At 34.3% G+C, this 11694-nt stretch overlaps 3 protein-coding genes across 3 annotated transcripts in view; all 3 read right to left on the bottom strand.

The window, feature by feature from the left end:
* Positions 1-574: 574 nt before the first annotated feature.
* LOAG_08838 (hypothetical protein) lies at positions 575-3585 on the bottom strand. The gene is made up of 4 exons (XM_020447812.1): positions 2581-3585; positions 2258-2403; positions 1667-1854; positions 575-920 (listed from the first exon to the last, which is right to left on the bottom strand). The coding sequence occupies exons 1-4, from the start codon at positions 2692-2694 to the stop codon at positions 910-912; spliced, it is 459 nt and encodes a 152-aa protein (XP_020301995.1). The 5' UTR covers positions 2695-3585; the 3' UTR covers positions 575-909.
* A 714-nt stretch (positions 3586-4299) lies between these two features.
* On the bottom strand, positions 4300-8428 carry LOAG_08839 (pre-B cell enhancing factor; the record flags this gene model as incomplete). The annotated part of the gene is made up of 12 exons (XM_003144369.1): positions 4300-4485; positions 4841-4966; positions 5105-5245; positions 5455-5574; positions 5875-6088; positions 6242-6292; positions 6407-6486; positions 6866-7024; positions 7372-7500; positions 7582-7713; positions 7892-7993; positions 8384-8428. 12 exons carry the CDS (start codon positions 8426-8428, stop codon positions 4300-4302), a joined length of 1485 nt encoding a protein of 494 aa, XP_003144417.1.
* A 1318-nt stretch (positions 8429-9746) lies between these two features.
* Positions 9747-11694, bottom strand: part of LOAG_18176 (hypothetical protein) — a 2957-nt gene continuing 1009 nt past the window's right edge. The window contains exons 3-5 of the mRNA XM_020450842.1: positions 11239-11390; positions 10983-11085; positions 9747-10833 (exon numbers count right to left, since the gene is read on the bottom strand). Coding sequence (XP_020305434.1) covers positions 10730-10833; positions 10983-11085; positions 11239-11390 — 359 coding nt within the window. The 3' untranslated portion in view covers positions 9747-10729. The remainder of the gene's footprint in view (positions 10834-10982; positions 11086-11238; positions 11391-11694) is intronic.

Consider the following 11694-nt stretch of genomic DNA (forward strand, 5'->3'; position numbering starts at 1 on the left):
GAAAAAAAAAACAATTCCCGACGATATGATTGATAAACTGATACCATCTCCACCTAGTCCTACCGCACACTTTTCTCAAATTTTGCTATAAGTCAGAGAAGTAATTACTGATTCATATGTACCCGGAAACTGAAACCATTCAAGAATCGTTTGTTTCAAGAATATCAAAACGTAGCACATATTGCATAATGTTATATGAAACATTTCTGTAAGAAGTTTACAATAATTCTTCAGCTGTGATTCTTTTGGAAAAATTTAGAAAAATCTTATTTTAAAAAGAATATCCTCATATGACATCCTTATCTTGTTAATCAATTATCCGTGAAAAGTTTACGAACACTCTTAGCATGCCATGGTGTTCTATACAATCTTCCAAATGTTTTCCAGCCTAATCCTCATGTAACGAAGATTCGCTGAATGTTCACATCCTTTAAAAATCTCCCGCCTCATTAATGGGACCCTCCAGTTAATGAGATCCTCATTGATAGGATCCAAATGTCTCGATCTTCTAATTTATTGGAGGATCAGAATATTTCCTCCAAGGCTTTTTCCTGTTATTTCAAAAGATAAGTGTGTGCGTTAAGTGTTCAAAAAAAAGAATTTTTTACTATCTTGCTTTCTAAAATACGGCACTTTGCGGCTCTATTTTCTCGATATTAACTAATCAAATTAATTATGTTCTTTACATCATTGACTGCAAGGTACAAATATAAAGCAATTATTACTGCCACTCCATCACGTAAATTCACAATTTTCGAATCATTGAATGACGCAGTACACTTCCAACTCGCCAATTCAATCGTTCATGTTTGTGGTTTAACGTAGGATGTTCGCGTAGAACCAAAAACATTTTATGTGGAAGACCTGGTTCTTACTGATGTTCTTGATCACTGACTTGAGGCAAATCGATCACTGTTCATCTACAATTAACTGATATAGTAAACCATAAATGAGCAATATGAAAGTGTCAGGATCATGAGTGATACGTTTCTGAGGCATGAAAGGAATCATAAAAAATGCTACCGCCTACTATCTACATGACCATAAACTCCAAGTTAACCGATCACTTTCATCACTCTTTTTTGAACTAATCTGACGATCACTTGAAGCCTAAATCATCGACTGCTGGGGACGATTAGTATTGTGTGCACGTGCCACACACGAAAAGGATAATGGTAAATCGAGTTTGACATTAAGTTACAGTATATCACAGTAAAATTTTTAAATCAGTGATGGTACTTATTACCGGGCTGATGAAAAACCGCAAAGTGTATTATGACGAAGTGATAGATAAAATATAATGCCTTTGGCTGATGAAGGACTGAAACGACGAAATGTACTCACAATCATCAGCGAGGAAGGAAAAGCAAAAAGAAACTTCCTACGTTACTGTAACTAATGGCATTACGATGAAAAATTGGACTTTAGACAGCAACATAATAAGCTACTACTAACAAATAAATCCTTCAACTAGTCAGAAGAATTAGAAACCGTGAATTCTTTGATAAGGTAATAATGTCACTAACCAAAGAAATGATACCTAATGCCATTAATGTTACTTTTCTTGCATAACACGCAGCTGATATTCCTTACACCATCAAATGATATACGTCTCGTTGGAGATGTATCACTTTAGAAATTCGGTCAAAAAACGAAGTAGAAATACCTCGTACAGGATTCACATCGATTCCTTCGTCTACAAACTTACACCGCTCCTGAGAATACATTTTTTTGAGATCACGTATAACTGCTTTTTTCCTCTTATTCATTGCACCTCGTTCACGCTCCATCCGTTCCAACTGAGCATCATATGAATTTTCGCCGTTCAAATAGCGATCTACCGCGTGTTTTAACCTGTAGTACTTAGTTCAAATTAAAGTTCAAGGACTTCATACTTCCAGAAAACTATGATGTACTGACACTTGCACAGTGGCACAGTGTGATCATCCTGTGGATAATTTGGTATCCATCTCTACAAACACCCAAACCTTAAAAAACAGGAATTTCCCAGTTCACCAAGACTGTTCGTTGCCTGGAACAGCACTTTTTCTGCGCAACATATGGCATGTGTTCAATCAAAATACATCCCTCTTTATCCTTTCTTTTCAAAATCGATAAGCCTCACTGAAATCACCTCCTTGAAAACATAGAAAAAACCATGGAGAATGTAAAGTGCTCCGTCCTTCCATTCATCATGAAATCCGTTTCATTTGTTGAATGGACATTTCCTTTTCTTGAATTATATTCCGATCTTTACCTTTCCTGAGCAATTTCAATGTTTTCCTGCAGAAGTCGCGATTGATGAACTCGAACAACGATACCAGTAGGTACATGTTTGATTGTCACTGCATTTCTCGTCATGTTCACCTTTTGTCCACCTGGACCCCACCCGGAAATGATTTTCTGGAAAACATCATTATAAGAACGTATCTTTATCCGATATTCCAAAGACGTATGAATTTCCAAAGGAGTGATATCTCTTTATGTACATCCTGAAAGCTTTGAGGGATACCATATCCCGCAATAACTATGCAAACATTACATGAACAACACGTACAAAGAACGGTGGATCACACTTGCCTGAACACAATCTTCAGATCGAATTACGGGAAAAGTATAATTCTTTAATCTTTGTTTTGCAGAGCTGAATCGCACTGAAGTTGTACGCAACCTAACTGAACATCGTAGAAACATTGCCTGAATTGGAAAATCCTTTAAATAAAAACAAAAACAGAACTGGTATGGAATGTTGTTAAAAAAATCTCCTCAGAGGGCACCCCATCACTTATTTAACTTAAACACCAAAATTTCCAAGGTTTTTTTAATGCCAAAGATTTTTCCATCCTAAAACTCCCCAAATGAACATTTCGTCACATTTTCTTCTGCAAAAGAATCTCTCGATGTACTCTTTAGATGGATGGTAGGTTTACCGCTACATACCGCAGCAAAGGTTAATAATATTATGTAACCAACATTGCTAAATTATAACAAATGCGTAATTATTAGATTTCCTATAAGACTCTTACAGCATATAACCACCAAAACTATCTGAATTCGCAATCTACTATGACTGTTTAATTATTTAGAACGGCATTATGATGGTACAATCAACTAGGATTTCCCAATCACTTGGCAGATCATCACCACTTCCAGAACCCTCTAGGATTATGAGGACATTCAGATTAATTGCCACGTCTGATAGTGGTAAAAAAATCCAAAAAGATACGAATAGTTACAGAGCAGTGTCCTAGAATTAGTGATAATGCCAACCGATAAGCCACCCCGTTTAATGGCAAGAAATACTAGTATAAAGAAATTGAATTATATGCATACTCTAAATGGATGATAGTTTTTGAACTGAATGACAATATAACTGATAAATTATTCTCATACAATCCTTCGTGCGGTATTAAAAAGTTTTTCATACAATATGCATATAAATCCAAACCAAGCGGTAGTATAAATCAAAGAATCATCAATAAAAAAGATTATGTAGAAATTAAGAAACTTTATGTATTTTTGACCATGCAAAACAATGCTTCAAAATTTGAATTCCGGGCATGTATGAAAAATTAGGACAAACAAAACAAAGCTTTCTGAAAACTGATATATTTTCAGTTAACTGCAAGAAAAAAGTAGTGGCGACTTCAAAACAGATTGCATTCGCTATCTAGACCATATCTATTTTTTTTTTGCCCAGAAATGCTTTAGCATTTTTTTAAATCCATAAAGGATTAGTTTAAGTTGATTATAATAATACATGGCTGAGGTAAAGGAAACAGCAATAACAATATGAAAACAACGCACAACATCCGTCAATGCAGTGAACGAAGACACAGAGATCGTAAAATTAACATATTGTAAAGATTCCAAAAAGATGAAGTGGAACAAGTAGCATTCCTAAATTTTCCAGACATAATCTGTTTTTCGAAGGTACATCTTCCATAATATGTAATGGTTCCAATTGTATCAAAAAATGTTCACATCCACGAAGCGGACAGCTATGTCCGGGAAGAACAGCATCACTATTTCGACTGGAACAAGCACCAATAACTAAGATAAGAATAAACTGGCTTTAGAAAACGAGTTTCAAAATATCCTGAAAATACGCTCACTGGAAAAAAATTAGAAAAAGATGCGAAATGCTAAAATAAAAGTTTAAACAAAACACATTCTCATGCACAGTTTCTATGACAGTCTAAATGAATGATTCCATTTATTTAGCACGAAAATATGTTAATTTTAAAAGCATTTTATTCTGTAGATTTCAATGAACAAACCTCAACAGCACAACCATGGTCAGGAAACGAAGTTACCATCAGCAGCTACCCACGACCCATTATTTATAGTTCTCACTGTTGCTTCATTATTAACAACGTTTCGTTTATGCTCTTTAACAATATCAAGTTCAGCTCGATCCCTAATCTCTTCCAAACTATAATCAACAAGCAGCCTTCCGTTTTCAAACACTGTTACCAATATGTCCTGCAAAAATATGTAAATGAACAAAATAACAATTTGAATTTTATTAATTCGCTGAAAAGTATAGGAAGAAATTAGAAAACATGAAGAATGGAAGGGACTGCAGCTTACACTTGGTAGAGATCAACCTTTTTTCTCGAGTAAACGGAGTATCGACCCAAATCCTACCAACTTGATCCGATCTTTTGGAATTAAAAATTCAGCTTCACTGTCTAAAAAACTTAAAAAAGAAAATCCTCTTGTAAGAAATAAGGAAGGGACTTCGACCACTGGTGAGTTGCCTTCAGCATGAATTTATCGGAAGATGGATTCACGGCGAAAGAAAAAACAAATGATATTAACAAAAAAAAGTCTATACTTTGGTAGCATCCCCTTGTCCTTTTTCGACTGTAATAAGACTACCATCCTCTCTCCTTTCTAGAGTTAATCTTCCTTGTTTTGACTGCTTTCCAGCATCTGTCGTAGGACTCTTCCAAACGTCTCGCTGAACAAAAAGAAAAAGAAGGAAAAATTAATTGGGTAATCGCAGCGATAATGAAAAAGCTGATATTTGTTAAACAAAACAAAAAATCTCAAAACACTTCTACGAGGGAGAAAATAATGAATTGAACAAGCAACTTACACTTTCACCCTTGATAACAACATGCGAGCATTTGAACGCGCATTTCTGAGTGTCACGATCTAACTTTTGTAATAAAGCTCCTCCTGTACCAAAAACGATATTATCTGCACTCCACTTATTACGAGTCACAGCATCTAGGATCTAAATGAAAGTAATGCAAAACCTAAGAGGAAATGTAAGATCTACTAACGATTCATAGCCTAAATTCACTAAAACTTGATGAAGATTGGGAAATGCATAAACTTTTCAGAAGTAAAGGGAAGACAAAGTTAAAACCTAAAACTTAACCCTATATGTGTGCCTTATGGAAAATACAAAAATAAAAAAAAGTAAATCCAAGTTTAACTCACTTTCCCAATAGATTCATAACATATACCATCACCCTGCATAACTCTCAAATAAGATGGTAAAAGTCGATAGCCTTTCGAATTAGTTACAATGGGAAACTTTTCTGCCAATAAATTCAAAACCTAAAGCAGTGTCAGGTTATCTAAAAGTCAACGCAGTTATCAACAAAATGGACAAGTAGATGTCGCAAAATTGTAACATTTCAAATCATGACCATATATATAACGAAATATTAAGTCATGGTTGTGCGAAACAGTAAGTGCTCATACCATGTAACAGCACTAAAGAAGGAAGATTACAACAGTAGCCGACAGTCGGAATTTCTAAATACCTATTCATAAATATCCAATGGGAAAATGATTTACAGAGATAATGTGATTTTTTGTGAAGTGAAAATTTTTAAAACTTATCTTCACAACTACTTGGCTGGGATCACCACTATCAGGCCTGATGACAACGCATCCTTTATTGGCTCGATCGATCACATACTGGCGTAATTCATCACCCCAAATATTGGAAACAGCGTGAAAGACATCATAAGAATCACTAACTACGGAAACGGAACCATCTGGGAACTGTTCCAACATGTTCAAATATGCTGCCGATTCACCTGATTTCTTCCACGTAGTAATTGTACTAAAAGTCAACATATAATAAAATCATACGTCGAATATTCTTCCAACATTTCAAAAAAACTTGAGAAGCATAGGAATCACGCAAAAATATGACAAGCAGATTACAAATGCAATAAATGAGTCTCCCAGAATTTTCGAAAAAGAAAATACTGGCCTGTGTTCTGCAGCGGGAATGGAAAAGCCAGCCATTTCTGCTCCATAATATCTGTAAATCAGAAATTCCCAAACAAATTTCGGTTCGCGATGAAGCTAGATTTAAAAATTCCCAGTGAACCATAGAAATATGTAAGTAAAAAATAAAGATAAACATATAACTCACTTTCTACATAACTGCAAGCCAGCTATGGTATCTGTACCATAGAAATTCACCAGATGTGCAGCTCCACCAATCGATGCACTCTGAAATTCGGATGGTAAATAACTAATACAATCTTCTTACCAATATTAAAATAACTAATACAATCTTTTTATCATTATTAAAGTACCAGTACTACCAAATGATCTGTTCAGGTGTTCTGTGCAGCGTTAAACATTTATAATTCAGTTTGACGTGGCAAGACCTAAATCTTCTGAGAGAAAGAGAGAGAGAGAGAGAGAGACTTGCAACGTCAATTCTCAAATCATCCTATTTGATTCACCTGCTCATTTGTCAAATCATCCCAACTGATTTATTTGCTCACTATCAGATTAAGATGCACGCAATGTCCGAGTGGTCAGAACTGTATAAGCAATCAGTACTATTTCAAATCAAATAACAGGGAAGGGATTCATCAAACACCTCAACAGAAGATGCGCCACGATATCCGAAATCATGGAGCTTATAATGAATTCCATCTATAGAATCGGCCGTTTCATGCAAATACTGTGCAATGATGAGCTTTTGGGCCCTTGAATTCGTACAAACTGTCATCGGATACCACACTTGAACCAGCAATGTCTAGAATGAAGTTTGTAGAAACTCCAATAACAAACCTGCATAATAAATTCGTTGCAAATCCTTTTTTATAAACAAAATACATGTACACGTGTACATATGTATATGTATGTATATATATGTACACATACACATATATATGCATATGTATATACATGTAAATATGTACATATATATATATATACATATATATGTATATATATATATATATATATATATGTACATACATATATATGTATGTACATACATATGTATATGTATATATAGACAAAGTTTCTATGTCTATAACGTAAACAAAATTTTATGAGCAAAATTTATAAAACTTGCAAAACTTAGCAAAAAAGCATCACCTCAAACCAGTTTGTTAGCCATGGCACACAAGGATCGGTATTTTCAACAGTGAAAAGCACATTTTTAACGGGTACCACCGTACCCTCCGGTACTGCTTTGATCTTTAACGGGAGATGGCCTTTATGAACCTGTGCAAACAACAAGATAATGTACAAGGCTGCTAATACTAAAAAAATTTGTGACAGAATTACAAAGAAATATAAACCTACTTCAGCAATATGATTCCAGCCTTCCTCATTGAAAATATCAAGTCCACCAAAGTGCGATTTATAAAATTGCTTCGCTTGTTCAATCATTGCCTTCGTAACCACTGGACCAACAAGCCACCGTTTTATAATATACTACAAAGGTAAATGTGAAAACTATCAAAAATCCATCATAAAGTCATGTGTAAATTCAATTGGTCGGAGTTAATGAAATTCTAAATTATAAACAAACACGTAAAAAAAAACCAACACGTAGTGGAGATAAAAGAAAAAGCAGAAAAAAAAATCTCAGAAAACTAATAAGAGAAGTTACCTGAAGGCCAAAGAAGCAGACTTCCGAAAACTTGCCACCACGACTTTCAAAATAACTGTAAACATGTGTGGTACCTTCTGGATACTGATTATGATGTGTCACCTTAACATTTTTTCATTTTTATTCAAAAGATATCATCTATCATTACTTAGTCCACCAATAAAGTTTCAAAATTCAGTAAAAAACTTGTAGTATAGGAAAAAAGACCACGTGAAGCATGATCCTTGTTGAACTCGAGAATCTTACACAGAATCTGACCTGAACATTTCAATACACTGTGATATACAGTAATATCAAATAGGAGTACAACTTGTTAAGTGATTTCCCAAGCAAGCTAAGAAATGAAACTATGTTTTGATCAGATCAGATGGAATGACACAACTATGAAACCGATATAGTTAGTATCATGGCATGCTTCCATACTGTCATCGGAAAATTGAATGATCCGGGCGGACCTGATATTGCTCATGATGCCTTCCAGGATAAATATACCTTATATGAATCTGCAACATAGAGGACGTTCTCGACTGATTCCATTTTGATGCAGTCAAATAACTGTCCCTGAAACTTTGATATACCTCAATTTCAACATAGTACATCACTCACGAGAAATAACAACCGAAGCATACCCGGAACCAGCAGTCACCAGACCTTCCGGACCTGCAAATACCGAAACCAATGCAATCCCGGTTATTATCACGGCCTAAATTACACAATCGTTAAATCCCTTTTGAAGCTTTATCGCCAGACTCGTTTTGCTGCTTATTTGAGCAGGTTTTAATAGAGTTGACAGATCTAAGAACTGGATCGAACACCCTAACCTGAAATCCTGTTCATCAAAATCATTTGCCAAATAGCAAAAAAATCTCCCAACTGGGAGATACTGGGAGATTTTTTTTGCTATTTCCCAACTGGGAAATCTCATCGCAGAAACGGTAGGAATAACGGAATCAAGGAAAGGAAGATTTAGTTTGTGCATTAATTACGCTGGTTATAGTACCCGGTTCGCACTAATACCAGATACCATGAGAAAGTTGCAACGTTCCTATTTCAATGAGTCATCAAATCACATTGATAAGTGCTTCTTTTCAACAATTTAGAGGACGAATTAATTACATAACAGTTATCAAAATGATTGTCAAATAATCAACTCATCTATTCAAAAATTTCAGTTTAATAAAATTTACAAGGGAACTATTTGCACATTTCTTTGTTTTGCAATTCACTTTTACACCAAAGTAACTAAGTACACTTTGATCTGAACACCTACCTTTAGGATTCTGAGCACTCGTTCTCAAATTCCCAAAGATCTAGAACTATTGAAACCGACAAAATCTGTGATGATATGATTTATAACCTTACAGTACCAACAAGCAAACCAATAAACATTGTGTTTTAATGCTTACATCATAAAGTTTTGCTACAAATGGAACTTTTCTTTAATAAAAATCTCCTCTATATCCCTTCAGTAATGCAAACCATTTTGTATAACAGTAACGGAAAAAATATTTTGCAAGGAAGGAAAAAATAGTTTTGCAGGTAAGGAAAAAAACCATCAATCATGCTTTTTTTAAAACTGTAATTCAAACAGTTAAAGTTATTTAAGTAAACAAACAAATTATAATTCGAGAAGCAAAGTTGATAGGAAGTTGACAAGATAGCAAAAAAAAAGCAAGTATCCCTCAACAACAACAGATAACTTTTATAAATGAAGAAGGAATGCCCTCCATATAGCCTAACGTAACAAAACAACCTATTCATATTTTCGGAATACTTTCTTCGAAAAATTTCAACAAATATAAAAGATGAAAATGATTCCAAAAATGATACATCAAATGACATTTTGATAGATGTGTGTGATGATAACGATGAAGGACGATGAGTAGGAATGATGAAACTTCCACGACATGTACTGCACTCCCGAACTCCTCGTCAACCCGTAATGGGATGAGCATTCAGTGAGTTGGAAAGATGAGAATGTGTTGTTTGCAATGCTGTAAAGTTATAAGAGCAACATATGTGTCCTAGCCAAAATATCACAACACGTTTAACTAGTTTGTGTGAGCATCCTATCGATAAAACACATCAAGTACCACTTTACGGTGAAAAAGAAACACGATAATAACATTACATTGATCAATTCTGATGATATGAACACATCATGGTCGAGTTTTTTTTTCTGTTAACGTAAAAAATTATTTGCGAATTGGATATGAAAATCCGAAAGAACACGAGATTATCACCGCATACAGGTTATGTTATTAGTAGATTGTTTGCCATATCATAATTAAGGATACAAATTTGAAAGTTAATTGTAGGATATGCATGAGGAAGATGAAAGAGCTAGAGAAATAAAGCATCAGTCAAAGACTTCAAGAATTATGAACGGAGTTTTTTAACAATAACAGAAATATTGGCAACATGTTGAGATGTTACTCTGTTCAAAAAATAAAAAAAAAATGAAATATACACAGGAAAAAAAAATGCACATCAATAGAACTATGACTAAAAAAACATGAAAAATACGACATACTAACTATTATACTTCAACGATGCAACCAACCATTTTATTTATAATCATACCTTCAAATCAGTGAGAAAAATCGGTGCGCAAAGCAAATGAAAGTATATGTTGAAGGAATTTTACTTGTAAGTATCTAAAAAAAGCCAAATCAATCGTTCAATATAAATTATAAAGTATGAAATACCAGAAAGTGTAAATATTTAAGATTAGATTATCTTTCATTAGCAAAATCTATTCCACGATAGGACAGCATTGAATGTGTACAACACAGACTTCCGGGACGAATCTGTGGATTGTCAACCATTTTTAGCAAATCACTGAGAAAAGAAATCCGAGTTTTTGTAGAATATCGTTTCAGGAGCTGACAGCAAACCCTTTGCCGTTGACATATCATTATTTATAGCGGTTTTTAGTTCATCTAAAAGTTTTTTGACTCAATATCTTCCACTGTTCGTTTTGACTACAGGTTATGTAATGTTTGCAGAAGGAAAAAATCGGTAGCATGCTGCCTGGAAAACTAGCAGAAAAAAGAGAAAAGGACAAGAATAAACAAAAAAAAAAAAGAACCCAAAGAATTGAATGCAACCATAGGGCGCATAAACCCAACCAAAACAGCACGGACTTCGGCACCATAAAAATCTTCGTCGAAATCATGAAGTATATGAACTTCCTGAAAAAGCATAAAATGATTAGTGCCATCTCTTCGGATAACTCGACATTTCAAATGACCTTATTCAAAATATTTGACAGTCGAAACTGCAATAATCATTTAATTGCTGACAAAGGAAAATTAGTAGAAATATGTCCGTTGCACACAACATACAATTGTTTTTCGTTCATTTTTGAAGTGTGGATTCCATCCGATGCTTGTTACCATCCCATATACTTCACCATGATTGACATTTGCGAAACCGTAAAAGACGCCGCACGGGAAATGTGGAGGTAGACGTGCAATGGCAGTATCATCCAAATTTGCTGCAGACATCTAACTCTAATTCACCGCCCAAATGATATAACAAATTCCAATAAATGATAACAATAAAATCTTTTTTTAATGTCAGTAATACAGTACTATTTCGATCAATTCAAACACTCGATATTAGAACAGTCGAAATAAAATCGAAATAAATAATTTAATTTTTCATATTAAAGCCCATTATTTTGGAAAGAGATAAAAGGATTGTGTATGCACTATGTATGTATGTAGTGCGAATGCATATATACGTGTGTGTCGTCTGTATATATATACGTACATATATATATATATATATGTATATAT

This window comes from Loa loa (genome assembly GCF_000183805.2).
Source record: "Loa loa unplaced genomic scaffold supercont3.216, whole genome shotgun sequence".
NCBI classification, from domain to species: Eukaryota; Metazoa; Nematoda; class Chromadorea; order Rhabditida; family Onchocercidae; genus Loa; species Loa loa.